Source organism: Amphiura filiformis, chromosome 3 (assembly GCF_039555335.1).
Source record: "Amphiura filiformis chromosome 3, Afil_fr2py, whole genome shotgun sequence".
Lineage (NCBI taxonomy): Eukaryota > Metazoa > Echinodermata > Ophiuroidea > Amphilepidida > Amphiuridae > Amphiura > Amphiura filiformis.
Genome location: NC_092630.1, coordinates 6948647 through 6968559, shown reverse-complemented (window position 1 = coordinate 6968559; position 19913 = coordinate 6948647). Strand labels below are relative to the sequence as shown.

The window sequence follows — 19913 nt, the reverse complement described above, 5'->3', positions numbered from 1 at the left end:
TTATTTCTTGGAATGTGTGGATAATAATTAGGCCAAAAAAAAAATTGTTGTGTTGCCCTCAAGTGGAAAAATGCGAAATTTGGGTAGGACGGTCGGATTATTATTATTTTTTTTTTTTTTTAAACCTTCAGTTTTTAAAAATCCCCTCAAATATTAAATAATGCTTGTTCAATTAGGGACATTTGTCAATTTTGACTTCTGGATACCTGTTAGACAACAATTAAAGACTAGTCTTACAATAAAATATTAATTAAGTGAAAAACATTGAGTTTTTAAACAAATCTGTAAAAATCATCATTCAAAAAAAAAAAAAAAAAATTACGACCCTGAATTTTCAGGATTTAGGGTAGGACGGTTGAGGGCAACACAACAATTTTTTTTTTGGCCTTATTGTGATATATAAAATCACATTATAATGAAAAGCCTTAAGTTACTCGTACTTCCAGCGAACTAGTAACTATATCATTTAATAAACACATCAGAGAAATGGATGCAATATCACAAACATAATCACAAGATACGGGGGCCCTGAAAAATCATATATAGTACTTGTAAGTTAAGATCAGGTGGAAGGAGCTACATATATCAACTAACCTTTTTTAATGTATGGTGTATCATTTTAAAAGAGGGCAAAATTCTAGTAATTTCAAAACACTTATTAACATTATTAACATTGTACAGCAGATAATACAATCTTATTCACTGTAGATGTAGGGATGTAATAGGATTAATGACCATAGCGATGGGTCGACATGTACGTTATTTTTGAATGTATTGCCCTGCACTATAAGCAGGCTGCACTTATCTCCTGTGTCATAATACTATCGATGTGCAATTCTAGATTGGATACGATACTGCTCTTTTCAAAAACACTAATTTTACCTGTGCGTGTGAAACATACACAAGGGATTCAGCATAATATGAAATTACTATAGAATTACGATCCAGGTCTTTATCCCTGTTCTTTGACAGCATAACATCTAGTGCAGGGCAATACATTCCAAAATAGTGTAGACCCATCACTATTACATCACATCATTAGTTCTACAGCGAATATCATCTGCCATGTCTCAAAAAGGCTCATTCAATAACCATTGATCAGTATTTGATTTTAAAAGGCAATGAGTAATTGGGAACAACATTTCGTCGCTGGGCAAGAAAATCCTCCTATGTGCTTTTGGCCCCTGAACATGTTTAAAACAAAACTGCCAATAGGTTACATACAAGAGGTTTTGCTTTAAACATGTTCAGGGGCCAATGACACATAGGAGGGTTTTCCTGCCCAACGACAATTTGTGATAATCAGCTCCAACAAAACCTGAAACAAGTCGCCAGACATGTTCTTGAGGTATAGGCCTTTAAAGATGATTTCGAAATTCTTGATTTCACCCATGGTAGACCTATTTGACTGGGACTTCAAATGCCCCGGGTCAAATCCTTAAAAGTACAAGTTTATTTATTATCCATATCTTGAAAGTTATTGATGCTATTTATATAATTTTGGTATCATTTTAAAGCTTATTGTCTAGTGCTTACATTTTTATTCAAATCATGAAATGTCAAAAATGCGACTTGTTCCAGGTTTGATTAGAGCGAGTCAAATTTTTGGATGGGGGGGTGGCAAGCCTTGAAATGAAAAGGGACAAAGTTTTGAGCATAGAATTTGAAATAAAAGGAGGGGAAAATGCATTTATTGATCAAACTAAATGGGTAAATATTTTGGCCTGAAAAAATGCTAAATTTTGGCTGCTTGCCTTTGATGTAAAGGTTTCTAAAATACTTCTAATAAGGGGGTTACTGGGGCTAGTAAGGGTAAAATGTATGGGGTCAAAATCTGCAGCTCAAGACTGTAGACAAAGGGTGGGGGGTAGGGGTCCCCTATTGAGATCAGTGCAACATTTTTTGGATGAAGAGCACCTAGCTCAAAGTACTGGATTTATGTCAATGTTGTGCAGGTTGTATTTTCTATCTTAAAGTGGAAGCCCCACTTTTGGTTCATGTTCGTTGGGGAATTAGTCAAGGATAAAATTTATCCATGTAAATTCTGTTCTATCTGTCATCAAAGTAACAGGTGTAAGCCAGTTCTTCTGTGGCGAACTGACCGAGCGGGGCTTCCTGTTTAAATTGAGGTTTACATTTATAATAACAACATGTTTCTAAATTTTGAGTTATATTGTTCCAGCTGTTTGGATATTAGAAGCAAAAATGTAAATATAACAATGCCCAATAAAATAGTACCAATGTGACCAGCTCCCATAAAATGAGCATAAAGTCGCAAGTTGGTAGTTTCTAGATGTCCTGGCTGCTGCGTTGGGTGTTCTTTGTTTCACACCTGTATAAGCCAATAGTATTCTGTAGTCCTTTGTGAATGGGGGTACAATGGGCCATTCACAAAGGACTCAGGCCTGCTACTGGCTTGTACAGGTGTGCAGCAAACAATTCAGAAGCCAGGATGTCTCTGAACTACCAACTTGCGACTTAAGGCCCATGAAAGTCAATTCCGAGTTTATCGTCCCTTTTTTTTCCCCGGGTTGGTGAGGTGACTTTTTCATTTTTCATTATTTCATCAGATTTCATTATTGACCTAAATATGGGTAGGGACTAGAAAAGTTAGAAAAGAGCCTGGTTTTGCTTCCAAGTTATGAATTTATATGTTTTACAAACAAAAATATATGTTTCCAATTGCTAAAACTGGTGAAAACACAGATACTTTGAAAATAATGAATTATTTTGGCATTTTTGAAAATTTGACGCGGGTGTTTTTGGTTTCCAAAAGGTGACGCGGGCGGGGGACGATAAACTCGGAATCAACTTTCACGCGCCTAACGCTCATTTTGTGAGAGCAGGTCACATATTTCTGGTGGTATAATGAAAGACAGAGATAAAAAGAATTGATCACGTCTGACATCATCTGTCAATCAAACTTGAGCACGGTTTGTTTACAAGTGTCGTGATGCTGACAAAGTAGGAAACTTTCTTTCGCAAAGGCACCATGTCAACAATGCAGGCCTAGAAATGTTGCTTTTTGCCTTGTAAAAGTACGTAATTTTTCGCCATTTTCTGCTATTCCTTTTCTCCGATCGGCACCAGATAAATCGGCCTTCCTTTTACGCGCTATTAACCTATGTAAACCAATCAAGGATCGCAATTGACAGTGACATCAGACGCGATAAATTCTTTTTATCTGGCTTTCATTATAGTCACAACTTTTTGTTCACACTACAAAGGAAACTAATTTGAGCGCGAAGGAGTTATGAGCTGGTTATGTATGGGGCGGAAGGTGGGGGAGCTGTCAATCTGGTCACACACCTTTATTATCTACTGTTTAGTCATTTGAACCTACAACAGCTGAAGGGAGTGTCTCACCATGCATTGCAGTGTACCTGATTGTTCCATAGCAAAGGAATGTACTGCTTAAACCTAATTGATATAGAGTAGTTGCAAATATGCAGGGTTGTAGCTAGCCAAATTTTAGTGCCGGTAAAGAGAAAATTGAATCAGAATGCTAATTTCTTGACAGTAGTGGCATTTAACAGCTGTTTTGAGAACAATTTGCCATTTTACTGCTGGTCGGCAAGACCTATAATTCCCTTGAGTGCTGGTCGGTCAGGCTGAGTACTGGTTACTGCCAACCAGTGCCGACCACTGTGGCTACAACCCTGCAAATATGTGAAATTAAATTAAGGCTGGGATATTTGGACGGGTTCTCGTGTCATTACCGGTATTTAATATGTTTACAAGCCTTGCCCTGTCCCAGTTGAAAAGTTCAATGGGACAATGAGCTAATAAACTTGGTCCCAAGCCACAAAGTCCAATTACAAGAGGCAAGAGTTCAATATCAAATGTTTAACTTGTTTACATTAAATATTTTGCAGTTATACATTGTGGGGTCAGAGCCAAAAAGGCCCTAAGTACAAAAATGTCACTTAATGATGCAGGCTTTTTTTTGTTCTTAGGGCCTTCTGGCTCTCACACATTTGTGACATGATCAAGGGGAATGAGTCACATGTCGACCCTGGTCCAAAATGAGTTTTACAAATGTTTCTAAAGAGGACATTTAGAGCTTTTAGAAACTGAAATTCCCATGTTGATACCATTTTTCTTTGCGAAGTTACATCAATTTATCAATCACTGAAAACAATATAAAACAAAAGAATTTTAACACTTTCTTTGCCAATATCTCAAAATTAATATTAGCGACATCCGACTCATTTCCCTTGATCGTGTCACATTTCATGCCTTACGTTGCACTTACAGCTTATCATTTCCACGGATAACAGTTTCTGTGGCTATAGCTTCAATATGCCTATTAGATACAATCATAAGGTGCCCAGTGTTGTAAGGATTGTTTTGGTACTAAAAAAATAATTATGGCTAAAAATGTACTTAGGTCCATTTGGCTCTGACCCCTCAATGGTTTCAATATATCATTGTGACACACACAACTGTTTGGAGACTATTTAAAAAATCAACTCCATTTCACAAGACAATCTTGGCAGTGGCTGGCACCTAGGTTTCATTATCATTGAGGTATAGGACTTTTTATTTTGTTGGAGAAGAGCAGGTAGGGCAATTACTTTATTATATTTCTACATGTTCATAATACATACGGTACTCTGAAAATTTTAGAAAATTCGCACGAGTCAGTTTTTTTAATCACATTTTTGTTCCTAAAATGTGGGTTATAGCGCCCTCAACGGGCACTCTCTCCATAGGGCTACATGTAAAGACCAGTTAAAAACAAATGGCCCTAAAATAAAACTGACTCATTCATTTTTCCTCAAATTTTGCATACATTGTATGATGTAGATTTAACATCTGGAATGTAATGCAAGTGGTGTCGTTGCTGCTCTTCTAAATTCATTTATAAAATGTCCGCCCAGACCAAGGTGGGCACATTATGGAGGTGAGGGAGATGTGGGGAAACTTTTCCCCAGTTAGAACTCTTTCCCCCAGTAAAAACCAAAAATTACGAAATTTTCACTCTTTGCACAAAATTGATTGATCCCTGAAATTCACGTTTACCCCCCCCCCCCCAAATTCTGTTGCTGCCACTGAATGTTGCACTATTTTACAAATATATTAACTATTCAAATGCCCTGAATCATGACAACATGCCATAAAATATTGTTGAGAATCTAACACAATTTAATTTGCTTCAACAGCAATAGGCAGCCCAACATTATTGATTATGAAGACAACAAACTCGTTACGTACACACACAGATTATATCCTTAAAAGTTCATACATTTTGACTTAATTCACTGAAGGTGAGGAATGTACCATTTGATTTTAAGGGGTGCATGAAAGTATGTTTTGTACATAAATTAGTATTTTTCCTCAGATTTGAAAGGTTTTTAGATCTTTGGTTGGTATTGTAAGCTCAAGGAACAGGTTTGAAAAGAGGTAAAATTTGCTGGCGAAAGTGATGTAATAATCGCATTAACTACCATAGCAATAGGGTAAAACAATTTTTGAATATATCGTGCTGCACTACAAGCAGGTTGCACTCATCACCTGTGCATGTCTGCAATCATAGATTGAATTATACAATATTATTCTTTTCAAAGATACTAATCTTACAGGTGCGAGTGATCAGCATGATATGGTTCAATGCAGAGGTACCGTGTGAACATACTAGTGAAGTGCAGTATATTCAAAAATTGTTTTACCCTATTGCTATGGTAGTTAATCTGATTATTACATCACTTCACCAGCGAATAGACTTTCTCCTTCTGCCTTAATGCCTTTATTGACTCTGCAGACTTCAACTTTCCCTCTGGGAATATAATGATATTTCCAATATTTTAATTATTTACTGTTTCACCACATAAATCTTTGTAACCCAGCTTCATGGGACCAAACAAAGGGCTTGAACATGTACATATACAAAGTAAATGCATTAATGGCAGAGTACATTAAAAGCTCAAGTGATATCTTCCAGTAGGACTGTAATGGCATGTGCAAACGGAAAATCAAGTACGGTACGACGAAATATCGGAACTCTATCAGCCTTTGAGGTACCACCACGGCAGCCGTGCAAGCAAAATATACCAGATGCCAGAATTCACTTTGTAGCGATAGGTAATCTGAGATACACCATCCGACGTAGAGATATCCAGGGATAAGCATATACCTAATCAGGTGATGCCTCTGATAGATCTTCCTCCAGAAGTAGAAGACGTAATGACGGTTATCAGCGAGGAGGAATTCGTGGGTGTACGAAAAGTTGTGAACGCAGATAACCGCCAGACCTAACAGAGCGGCGACGGTTATCGGATTTTGCACGAGGAACTTGAAGAACCTGGAGATTCGTTTGAATGAGATTAGGTATGGAAAGCCAAAAAAGCCTGTGAAGCATGTGAAATAAAACAGCTGTGGCAGGTGTAAGCATGACGTATGGTGGCTGTGATGACCAACAACTATACTACCATTAATGATCACAAACACGATAAACCCCACAAGTACCAGCGCATATGGTAACAACACCAATGTCATGTACAGAAAGTTGTTCAAATTTAATATATAATTCAAAGCCGCTCGAACGCTCAAGTTGATCGAATGAAAGATACTGCGAGACTGAGTTTTTCGTCCTTCTTTCAGTAGCATTTTTGAAAATGTTACTCCGGCTGTAAACACTACCCATATGATATTAGTCTGGCGGAAGATGACGGCGCAGGCTCCGATGAGACCAGCTAGGAGATGGTTTTCATAGAGGGAGAGCAGATACATCAGAAGGATGAAGAATGTTGAGCCAGACTCTGTGTAATACAGGAATGTGTAGAAATACAGCAATGGCAGGTGTCCTAGAGCCGCTGCTGTCAGGACAGCCTTATAACTCTTGGTTCCCTGAAGAGAACAAAAAGGAGACATAGAACAAAACAGTGTTAAACTCACACTTTTCATATTGTTAACTTGAATTATTCACCATTTGGGCATCATATTGTGGTATCCCTTAATAAGTTGTCAAAATTAAAGTGCTGAGTATTAAGGGGTACTACACCCTGGTCAATTTGTGCCTATTTTTGCATTTTTCTCAAAAATTATAGCGCATTGGTGACAAGTAAGATATGTATATTATAGGGGTAAGGACTACAACTACTGCACTGAAAATTCAGCAACCCAAGGCAAGTAGTTATTGATTTATTGATCAAATATTGGTTTTATATTTATAATGTACATATTTTACTTGTTACTAATGCGCTATAATTTTTGAGAAAAATGCAAAAATAGGCACAAAATTGGCCAGGGGTGTAGTACCCCCTTAAATTGATGCTGGTACAACCAGGGTTAGCTTCTTATTTGTGTGGTGATTGATCAAACTGGGGATTAATTTTCAGAACTTTTCTAAAACCAACAGATAAATAAACAGCAAAATCAGAAATTTATACTTCACATGTTTTGAGGGAATGAAACAAGAAGGGCAAACAAGGTTTAAAAAAAATTATATATAGTAATATGTCATCCTTAAACAATGAGGAACTTTTTACAAGGTTTTGAGGGATAGCAGTGATTCATCACATTATTTTAAAAATAACTTTTTATAATCAGCATAGTTGCTGGAGCTTTAAAATCCGAAGTTATCCATTTAGCTTGAAAATTGAAAAAAAAAATGGATTTGCAGTACTCCAAAAAACAAAAAAAAACCGATGCGGGCTGGGACCAGAACCAAAAACTAAATTTATACAGTCTTAAGTCCATCATCAGGAATCCTTTTTTTTTGCTGCATGACACAAGTTGAATAATTTTTAATGAAAATTGACAATTATCAAATACACAATACCTTGGTTTTCACATGGATCTTCTGTAGCAGGGAGAAGACCAGGTATAAATTGCCAGCAGCAAATAAGACATTGGTGAACCTCAATATCCCTGTTGTACACAGATCTACAAGTTGTATGTTCCACAGCTCAGCAATTGGTTTCAGGAGGCCAGCTGATGCCAAATATAACCCAGGGAGTGTTGTGATATTTGGATCCCACTAAACAATAAAAGGAAAACAATGTTCATTAAAAAAAGGTTATTACAAAATATTCCTGCTTTATTATTATCACTGAAGTATAAGTGTGTTAGTTTCTTTCCGTTGTTTACAGAAATTGTCATAGCTTTGATCATCTTTGTCCTTTTTATTCTTATTATACGCCCTCTGTTAATGTTTACGCTTATGTAAATGCTTAACTCTGCGGTTTATCCACTAGTACTGGTCAATCGATATGGGCAATGCAATCGAGTCATCTGCACCTAAATACAAATACTGTGGCAGCGTGCGAGGCTAATGAAAGCTGATTCAGAGTTTCTCATCACCCACCCACACCACATTTTCATTTTGGACACTGGTCATATCTTTCATATTTCATGAAAAGTCCATTACCTTAGGGAGCGATCACTGTGGAGGATTTTAGGGGGGATGCAAAATTTTTTGATTGACTTGATGGGGGACATGAAATTTTAACCTTAATATTTGAGGGAGAACATGACATTATACTTTTGTACATGCCTTTCCTACAGATAAACGTCATGAAAATGGAATAAACCAAAATATGAGAATGTTGCTACAATGTTTTTAAGTTTCAAAATCAAATCTTGTTTTGACTTTAAAGCAATTATGAAATACGACAAGTATAAAGCTTGATACTATTATACTAATCGTCTTTCGCCACCCGTCCCTATACCCTTGTACTGTTGTACAGAGGTTTTCTACAGCGAGTATAGGAATGGGTGGTAAAACACGATTAGTATAGGCTTAGGGAGTATTGGATCATCTTTGTCGCCTCAGATCACTTTTAAAAGGAATTTTATACTTTTTATTTCTGCATGCACCGGATGCACTCAACCATATCAAATACTATCGATTGACCAAGCGCGGAAGTGAAATAATAGAGAGCAGTTAGTATTCAGTAAGCTAGGGGGTCAAATGTTTTTGATGACATCAGTCGTCACGGCACAGGTGGTGAAACATGATATTCTCTTGGTCGGGCTGACGTCACAAAGGGGAAATAGCCTTGTAAAACCAGTGTGCGCATGTGCAGTTCCCCATTCTCGAGCTGGTTGCTATGCGCGCGCTTGTGCGAAGGGGACAATGTTCCCGGATGTCCGACCGAGTGAATTGCCAAAGTTACGTGTGTATTGTTGTATTGTTCTCAGAAAAAACCCAGGACAGGTTTTCTACCTATGGCACTCTAGCTGAAATAAAGCAAGATAATGTAAGATAGTGAAATGTAAACCTGTATTTTAGCTAGAGTATCTCGAGCGAGCTAGCTAGGGTAAGCTTTAGTCCGAATAATCAGACCCAGAACAAAATATTAATTTCTGACATGATCGTGTACTGGGTCTGAACTGTTTCCATATGAAATCTTGATGGCAAATTGGACAATAGAAGCACATGGTTCTACGTGACAGCTTTTTAATCCCTATTCAGGTTACGTGAATCACGCTATTGTGGACCATCCTTCTGATACTTGAGTGTTTGGACAAGCGGAACGGTTTTTTGTCTACCTCTCTGTTTGTAAACAAACCAGGAGGTCGAAATCGTCCTCCTCGCCGAATACGAAAGTCAGCGTAATAGTACGGCACTGGGTAAGCTTAATAAATTCACTGCTGAACATAACCATGATAACATGAAACATGATTAATAAAATTTTTAATAGTACAACAACAAAGACAATGTTGATTATTTTACCTCCGTAAACGAACCATTACAGTATTTTTGCGCTTGTGGTACGTGAAAAATTTCATCCATGTACGGGGTTGATTGCACTTCATTCATTTTCATGAATAAAATAGAAGAAGTGGTAAAAACAGGGCAAACACGATCCCAAATTCGACTCCTGTGGGCGCCGCCATCTTGGAAATTAAAGGTCCTCGTACCATAAAATCAGAAATAAAAGCGTATGAAATATGAAATTTCTACATTACATAAAATAAACAAGGTCTGAAAACTCTAAAATATATGAAATAATTATTTTTATAAAAAAGTAAGAATGTAAAATTATTAATTTTCACATGACCCCGGGTCAAGTTGTGAGACCCAGACCTGCCTGAACTTTAACCTTCTTGTTTACAAATTGCCAAAATACAAATAGTACACGTGAAACTAAAATGACTTCACATGAAGAAAGCCACAAATTAGAACTCTTTCCCGGTAGCAGTATAACAGTAGCATTATTTCGTGATGTCAAAAACGTGGCTGAACTTAAATCAGCTGTTAGTGAAGCAGGGAAAATTGAAGCAACTTTATTATCTCCAAAACTGGTAAGCTTAAAAATAATAGTCATAGACATAGTTGATTATAGTCTGGAATATTAGCAAACTCATATTATAAATATCAATTATCATGTATCGATAGAATGGCGCGCATGCAGTTCAGCGCAGCTCTTGCATTTAGTTTAAGTTTTGTGTTGTGTATAAGGCCAATCAAAGTCGATTTTGAGTTTCCCGTCACCCGCCCTCACTTCATTTTCTGACCCTCACTTGAATTCATTATTGTGATTTTCAAAAAAATACAGATAAAAACTGGTTATATTTGCAAAAAAAATGATGAAACCCATTTATTTTTTGTGGAAAAATCAAAATCAAAACATACATTTTGCTGTCAACCTTGCAGACTCTTTTTAATATACTTTTGAATCTCATTTGGGCCAAACATCCATCTTCAAGTGAGTGAGCGGTAAATAACAACACATTTTACATGCGTGTTGGTCATATAATGAAAGGCAGAAAAATAATGAATAATGCATAATGAAAAAGTTACCTCACTTGTTTTCAGAAATTATGTGACGGGAAACTCAAAATTGACTGTTTGTGGCCTAATAATGTGTGACTGGCGCGCATTGTGAATTTATGCGAGTGTATTCGTGTAAATAGTTGGGACGTCATTGTCAATTTTATATTTAATATAACTATATATTAAAGCCAAAAAAAATTGAAATTGCAGGGGGGCTTATTATAATTGAAGACCAAATTAAAAGGACTAGTTTGCATTTGACAAAGGCATGATGTGATTGGTTGCTGACCTGCGCAGTACAGTATTTTGGGTCTGGTTGACAGGACGACATACGCAATCCAGTCTTTTTGATTCGGTCTTCCTTTAGGCTATTGAAACTTGATGTTGAGTTTAGCGTCCCATTTTTTTCAGCTCATATTAAATGAGGCAACTATTTCATTATTCATTATTCATTATTTTCAAGGTTTCATTATCAGCGGCCTTTTACCAATGCTTATGCGATTTTGTTCATTCTAATTGGGTATCGTCAGTCGCAATATATTAAATGTCACAAACATTATAAAAGTATAATTATCTTGCTTTTTGTTTTTCAAGTTTTAAAACAAACTAAATGTATTCCGAAGTATACCATGCCAGTCTTCTTCACTCCAATTTGTACTAACCTCTCCGTATAGCCTACATTTGAGGATAGGGGAAATTGGGGTTGACTCATTAAAAATAATAATCATGCAGAACATTATGAAATAAATTTTTGGCACCAATTTGTCAAAACTAGGTCTTTCTAGTTAAATTATTTACAACATCAACAATCTGGTAAAACCATTTTGGCTAGTCTACCCTGGTATCCCAAAGGTATCATTGAAATAATTGGATAGAGCAAGGGTCAAAAACCTGTATATTTTTAATGCTAAAATATTTAGATGGATTCATCTAATAGTTTTCAAGGCTTTCTAAAGTTTTTGAAGGGTTCAAATACAAAAAAAAAGGGTTTAAAAATTTTCCAGAACAAATTTTCTTTCTGGTTTAGTAGTAATTTGCAAAATAATGAATTATTTTCAGATTTTACATCTCAAATGCGGCACAAAATTCATAACGCGGGCGGTGGACGCTAAACTCAGAATCAAGTTTCAAGTGCCTTATACATGTAGGGGAGCGTTTATTACAGACACTATGGTAGCATGTATCAGTCATGGCCAAGGTATTTTTTTGTATTGGATGATAAAATGACATAATTTACATTTCATTTCATATATTACAGATCCTGAGTCCATTCCAGATTGTAGTTGCAACCAACAAAGCTATGCACAACAAGAAGTACAAGAAGATGAAGACAAGGAATGTCAACTCAGAAGTCTTATTTAATTTATCTCCAACAAATCATGTAAGATATATGAAACTTTTTAACAGGTTTGATTTGGTAATATGTAAACCGAGAAACTCAGTCTTCAAATGATAGTCCATCATTTTAATAATATCTGTTGGCCATTTGATCACTTTCATCATACAGTGTACTCTGTGTAGCAGTATTAGACAATAGCTAGGGATTACTGGGGCAGAGCTTATCTTTTGAGTCTTTTCATGGCCACCGAAACCTGGTCAAGGACACTCACATGAATTGAAAGACTTGTCAATTGTGACAATGAAATGTCAAAAGTCATAAAACATAAATTTTGTGTAGGGAGATTGGGGTTAGTTGAAACATTTTTCACAAAATCGTCTTTTTAACGCAAACCGATTACTTTCAAGAAACACTAACCATATCAGTATAAACATATACATACATGCTACAAATACAGCCTTAAATTTTATTGGACCTGCTTATGATTATTCATATAATCCAATTTGAAAATTTGAAAAAAAAGTGTTTCAACTAACCCCACCCCTGGGGTAAGTTGAAACATAGGGTAAGATTAGTTGAAACATGGCTTGTAAAAATTTCAAAATAATTATTATTGTGTTGTTAGGGTTATACTTCCCTTGAAGGCACCCTTTAACATACAATCAGTGTGAAAAAAAATGAATAAATAAATATGTGGGAGCGCGGGTCAATACTTTGGACACAAGGTGACGAGTGACACCATGGACAAAAATATGAGAAGCCTAAAATATTATAAAATGTACTTTCTGTGTGCACTTTTTGCTTGTATTATTGCTTTTTAACCATATTAAAGCAATATTGAAGAAATGGTAAACATGTTACAAATTTTTAAAAGTCAAATTTTTAACCATATTTTTCTATGCGATTTTCACGTTTCAACTAACCCCACCTCAAAAGTTTCAACTAACCCCGATGCCTATTTTTACATTTCAAAGTTCATTACACAAAATAAGAAATACAATAAAACTTTTATTTAACATTATTCTGGGACTTACTACTAGTGCTTATGATACTCAAAAAATAATCCCCTGAATATTCAAACAACATGGAGATAACGCATCTTTTCTGAGGGGTATAAAAATTAGTCAGCAAGTCAAAAACAGATATTCCTTTCCCAAGCCAACACTGGTGGGGCATCAGTGCTGTTGCTAATTTGGTGGATGACCCTTACTAATACCTATTACTAGGTGCCAGTATTTTACCAAATTAATTTTTTGTGTCAGAAAAAAATACAATGTTTCAACTTACCCAGTGTTCCAACTAACCCCAATCTCCCCTACTTTCGCTACACAGAATATGGTTCCAAAGACAGTCTAGTCTAGTAAATTCAAAATTCCACTGGCAGTTTGTTGTAATTTGCTTTAAATAATATTTAAAGCAAATTACATTATTTATGTGTAAACAGTAATTTGTGTAAACCAGTAGGGGTGGGGGTAATAGAATTAGGTTGTTATCATATGGTAATAGTAGAAAAACAAGTGTCACCGAACTTACGAAGGACTTACACATGAGCAGCCTACAGGATAGAAGGAAAATCGACCGTTTGACAATACTTCACAAAGCCAGAGAGGGTCACCTGGCCCTTCCAGTGCAAAAGATATTTTACCACACCCACCGCCTCACCAAGCGGAGTCATATAAATATTTTTCAAGAAATACAAGTCAATAAGGATGTATATAAATATTCATATTACCCCAGAACAATTAAGGACTGGAATTCACTCCCAGCTCCTTTAACGCAACAACAAGACTCCATTTAAACAAAGCATCAAAGACCACTTCTGTGGCATGTAAAGCAGTCCTCGAAGAGCACAACACAATTCCTTGTCGTTTGACCCCACCTGGGGCATTGGTGAGTATCATCGTAAGAGTAAGAGTATGGAGGGGGTCATACAAATGACTGACCCATTGACAAATTTAGGAATCTCTCCCAATCAGATTCATATTTGGAGGATGTTCATGATTAGGGTGCTGGACTGTTATAAATTATCATTTAAAATCCTTTGCTTCATTGCAGATCACAGAATCATTCAGAAAATTTGGCTTATCTTACGAGGATACCTGTGTAGTGGTCGTAGTGCTAGATGATGCGGATGGAGAGAAAATGAAGAATGTGACTGAAATGATTAAAGGAGATTCGGCACCTTTGGAGGAGCTTAAAGATTACACAGATGAGAAAGCTATTAAAAAGGTGTGGAGTCAAGCAAATTAAAGTAGATGTTGGTATAAAATTAATTATTGACCTTGAGATATGCAAATTTGCAATTTTAACAATACAATAATTGCACTTTAATTTATATTTGTTTATTTTTTCCGGCAAGGTCGCGATACCAAAGTATTGAAATACCGTATTTCCTCAAATAGTAGCCCCCTGTCAAATAAACGCCCCACCACTTTTTTCCACTAAGATGTTTCAAAAATGCTGATATTTCCATGCTATCTTGTGTAGTAAGCACACCCCCCTCAGACACCCCCCCCTGCTTTCGCCCTTTTTTCTGCTTTGGACACCCGACACTTAATGTTTACAGTCATAATTTATACAGTTAATAATAGTGAGAAATGCCTTTAATAGCTTCATTTCACCAATTTTCGGCTTTTTCAAACTCAAATTGTACACAATAATAGTACCAAAATAGTCCATCAAATGGTTTCAATTGGGCCTTCATTTTGCAAAAGCGGCCATTATTTCAATTTTTTGCATCACCCACTTTCAAAATCGTTCCCCCCCCCTGATCGGAAACCCGGAAGTGAACCAAAAGTCAGTGTTTCTTGTTCATAGCGTGAGTTTTAAGGGGGTACTACACCCCTGCCCAATTGTGTGCCTATTTTTGCATTTTTCTCAAAAATTATAGAGTTGGTGACAAGCAAGATATGTATATTATAGGGGCAAGGACTACAACTACTGCACTAGAAATTTTATTTCAGCACAGACAACAGTTGTGGAGTTACAGTCAAAAATGAGGGAAAACCAATATTTGATCAATAAATCAATAACTGCTTGTCTTGAGTTGCTGAATTTTCAGTGCAATAGTTGCAGTCCTTGCCCCTATAATATAATATACATATCTTACTTGTCACCAATGCGCTATAATGTTTGAGAAAAATGCAAAAATAGGCACAAAATTGGCCTTACCTAATGATTTTAACAGGAGTTATCGTACTAAAAAATGACCTCTAATAAACGCCCCCCCGTTTGGAAAATGCAACACCCGGGGGCGTTTTTTTTTTGAGGAAATACCGTAGGTGTTGTTTTTAAGAGCTACAGTCTGTAAATACCATCACAAAGAAGTCTTCATAATACAGTATCCAACCAAAGTATTGCTCTGGGTGCCTATAATGGTCATGGGCACCTATCAATAAAGTAAGAAATGGGAAAATTTTATAAACATGAATTTACATTAAAATAGAGTATATGAAATAAAAATCATCATAATCTCAAACTGGAAGCTTTTTTAGAACTAGAAACTATTTTTATTCAGAGATTTGATGGAATATAGTTGTACAGGTGCACAGAAAAAAAATTATGTAGGGCGCTTATTAGGGAGTGGCACTAATTGGGTCAGAATATGGTAACATGGTCATTCATTTTCCTACAACAAACATGTATGATGAAGATCAGTGAAATTGTTAATTGATAACCCTTTTCTTTTTTCTTTATCTTGATATAGTTATACAAGATTACAGAGGAGGAGTTGACAACAGGATCACTACTTGATGCAATAGTATGCAGAATAGCACTCAAAGATGTTTCTTGAATTGCAGTAGGGACAATTAAAAGTAAAAAACTTTTTAAAGGAGTAAGGATTGGAATTGGGCACTTGTGGCATCATTGTTAACATCATGGACTGTCTTTTGTAATTTGCAGGAGAGCATTAAATAACTCTTCTGGAGCCTTCAAGGAGAGCTATTTAGAGCATTTATAATAGAATGTAAGGAGAGAATGGTCATCTAAGGAGAGCTAAAAATCACTCTCCTATATATCAGATTAAAGAGAGCAGTAGAGTTAATGCTCTTGCTCTCTCCTCAAAAGGCAGTCCCTGGATAACATTTATAATGGTAGCAAAGTTTCCTTGCCAGGAGTATGTGTGGTGGTAACTCACTGGCAAGTGCCTATAATAATTAGGACAATTGTGGTATAATCAAGCAAAATCAGTCTTGCAGATTCATACTACTTTGAAGTATAAAGCATACATTTTGCAAAAAAACCCAATTGGACAATTTGTTCCAAAGATATAAGCAGTTGGAGGGTTTCCAAAACAACAGGAAAGTGAAGAAATTATTTCCTTTGTTTGACTGTATCTCAAAATCAATATTTCGAACTTTCGACTGATTTTGCTTGATCATATCAATTTTGCTCTACCTAATTTTAATAGACAATAGGTCTTGAATCAGAGGAGTGCAATTCCACACCATCACACAACTAAAATGATTACCAAGAGTGCAATTCACACTTCATGCACAGCATAAATAAATAGTGAAACAAGTGTTGAATATCGGTATCATTTATTAAAGCCATATTGTGACATTTATTAAACAAAAAAGTACAGGGTTTGATAACAGCCTAAACAGTGCCTAAAAGATTTTGTTTTGTTAACAAGCTTTAACAGTTAAAATATTTATAAATAAATATGGAGACAAGTGTAAAACAAAAAAGTACTTGAGGAGTAATCTGCAGGAAATTTCAAAAGATGGTGTTTGAAGACAAGGAGGTTTTCTTGGGCAATCTTTGTGTTTCAGTTAAAACAAAAGTGAGAAATAAATAGGGAAACAAGGCTTGAATATCTATCTTATTTATGTTAAAAACACAAAAGTACTGAGATTGAAAACAAGGTTATCCTAGGCAATCTTAGTGTTTCAGTGTTAATACAAGTGAGAAATAAATATGGAAACAAGTCTTGAATATTGGTTTCATTTATTTAAAACAAAAAGTACTAGGTTTGAAAACACACACATCTGGAATTTTCAAAAAACAGTGCCTGAAGACAAAGTTTTTTTTGGGTAGTGTAGAACCGATCACCTCTTTTTCTGAATCGGCCGATCTCCGATCCTTTTTGTTTTTGATCGGCCGATCCGATTCAGATTTCCGATTCATACATTCAGTAATCACGGCCGTGAAACTGTGTTCAAAATACCACATGCCGATGCAGTATGCACGCAATTTGTTTGCTGTTCACGAAAGTGCAACACTTAAAGTTTCCCTAACTTACCTGTACACATGCATGTAAATTTTTGGATGCGAAGCATTCAGAAGAAATAACATATTCCGATTTTGTTTTGAGATGCACAAAATGAAAAATAAAATTTTAAATGTTCCACTAGCACTATAGTATTTTAATATGTGTAAGCACATTTTCGTCAGTCCATATCGGGGAAATCCCTTCACCCGGGAGGGTCTCTGCAATTGATCAAATAACACTACCCCTGCCCTGATGACGTCACTCGAACATAGTTGATTGTGGGATTCGTCGGAAGACTCGCGTGGAATTATTTATACCTTCATTCATTCATGAAATCATCAGTAATGCTCTTAACTTTGATCAAATGTTTGTAAGTATTTGTTTGTAATTGAAAATATAAGATGGAACTACCTGTTTTTCAAAAACAATTATTGCTGAATATTGTTTTATTATGAAAGCATTGGATCGGTTTGTTAGATCGGTGAAAGTAACAAATTTCTACCGATTCAGATTCAGATCCGATAAGCTTAAAATCGGCCCGATTCAGAACCTCCCGATCTGATCGGTTCTTCACTATTTTTGGGCATATACATGCAGCGTTCGAAATAAGTGGTTGTCCGGGACAACCCAAAATGGTGACGGCAGTTGTCCGAGGGACAACCATAAAAATGTGCACACCAATGTTGCAGAGTAAGCTTAACATAAAATGCATTGCATAAATCTTGAAATGTTCAGAAGAAATCATGACCAAAAATGTTGTTTTCCCATAAATTTGTCGCAAGTATTTTATAAACATCATGATAACCTTGACCTTAGCTTAGCAGGTGTGCAGTTTCAATCGGTGCATGACAACCTCTGACACCAATCTCTGACATCATGGCTTTTAAGCAGCTTCAAGACCCCCTGAAGCTATACCCTGACGTGCATAGAAAATAATTAGTTTCAAAATACCCATTTTGTTATCCGGGAAAAACCCAATGAGCTCATGAATAATTAATGAGATACTTTATCAATGGAGATGTTTACGTCTTTTGACCCCGGCTTTTGACTTCTTGAAAAGAATGAATTTTGATGCTTTTAAGCATAAAATCCGACACAAATATGAATTTATTGATGATAAATAAATGATGGAACATATAACCTGTATTTACTTGGATATTTGATATTTTATAATAGCAAGAAGGTGAGTTTGGGAAAGGTGTGTGACATGTGAATACTAGTGATGTGGTCGGCACCGTTTTTTATTGTCGACATGTCGATATAATTCGTATACCGACGTCGACAGTGTGTCGACATAAAAAAAAAATTCTAAAAAAAAAAAAAAAAAATTTTTTTAATTTTCAAAAAATATTTTTGGCCAGAAAATCAAGTTATAGGCCCAAACTGACTTGTTATTCAAGGTTGGAAACCAGAGAAATACTGCTACTCAAAAAAAAAAAAAATGCCAATTTTTTTTACAAAGTTGGAAAAAGTTGTACATTTTAATTACTTTTGTTTCTATTGAACAGCTAGCAATGCATACTAATTCAATGAGTCCCTGACTGTTCAATACAGTGCCGACGTCGACATTATGTCGACATAAGGCATGTCGACCACATCACTAGTGAATACTGGCAGCAGTGTTGATGTTTTTTAAACTTGCAATTAAATTTTTTATGGCACAAAAAGTTCATATAAATTTCGGACAACCGAAAATATTTTCGGACAACCAAACAATATTTTAAGGTTGTCCAGCGGACAACCTCAAAAAATTTCTTAATTCGAACGCTGTATACATGTACTTGTGAAAATGAATAAATATAGGAAAACAAAATACAAAAAAAAAAGTGTTACCGTACATGAAAATTTGAAAACATAAACAAAATGGTTGATCACAGAAGTTTTAACTTGTAAAAGAAGTATACTTGTTTGATCATCCTTTTTTCGTAGCAAAATCAAACTATATGATAGTATGCAATACCCACCCACCAAATTTATAATTTATTCAGTAATTCAATTTCCTCTTGCATACATTAAAATGTATGTTTCATGAAATATCTTAACAAATTTGTTTTATTCTTATATGTGACCCGGCAGCACAAGCGAGCCGTAAATTCCCTAAATTGTATTCTGAGTTATGGTGTAAAATGTGTACGAAGGTCGTATTCATCGGTCACTTAAGCTGGCGCGACATCTGTCTTATTTTGATAGTCACAACACCAATCAATAATCCTATTATTGAAGTGGATAATAAGCTTCTACCTTAGATGGCTATAGAACTTTTAATAGCTCTGGTCTTTGTTTGCTTTTGCTAAATCCTTTTCAAGTGGTGGGTTATTTGTATAGGTATGCATAACCAACAACTAACAATGAGAGAACCTTCTTAAACCTCGTTGACTTGGGGATGATTTGAAATGACCGCCAATTATGACTGTTTGCTATTTATTGTCAGCAATGTGGAAAAAGAGACACACATAGAAACGAAAAAAGCTATAATTTTGTTGAAGGAGCAAAGTTTAACTAACCATAACTCCGCTTCTGGATATCGTTTGAAGTCAAATGATATACCATTTTTAAGTTTATGATGTTTATTTTTTAAACGCGATCGGAAATTGACCGGGGGAGGAATTTACGGCTCATTCGCCGTGGACGGTCAC

General features: G+C 35.8%; 2 protein-coding genes across 2 annotated transcripts; one reads left to right on the top strand and one right to left on the bottom strand.

The window, feature by feature from the left end:
* Positions 1–5752: 5752 nt before the first annotated feature.
* Positions 5753–9843, bottom strand: LOC140147936 (dol-P-Glc:Glc(2)Man(9)GlcNAc(2)-PP-Dol alpha-1,2-glucosyltransferase-like). Its single transcript, XM_072169731.1, is given in 4 exon segments — positions 5753–6849; positions 7784–7981; positions 9680–9789; positions 9792–9843. Coding segments are annotated over 4 exon segments (1386 nt in total). The 3' UTR covers positions 5753–5823.
* A 203-nt stretch (positions 9844–10046) lies between these two features.
* Positions 10047–16992, top strand: LOC140147935 (EKC/KEOPS complex subunit Tprkb-like). The gene is made up of 4 exons (XM_072169730.1): positions 10047–10251; positions 11982–12104; positions 14118–14291; positions 15769–16992. Exons 1-4 carry the CDS (start codon positions 10099–10101, stop codon positions 15853–15855), a joined length of 537 nt encoding a protein of 178 aa, XP_072025831.1. The 5' UTR covers positions 10047–10098; the 3' UTR covers positions 15856–16992.
* Positions 16993–19913: the final 2921 nt, after the last annotated feature.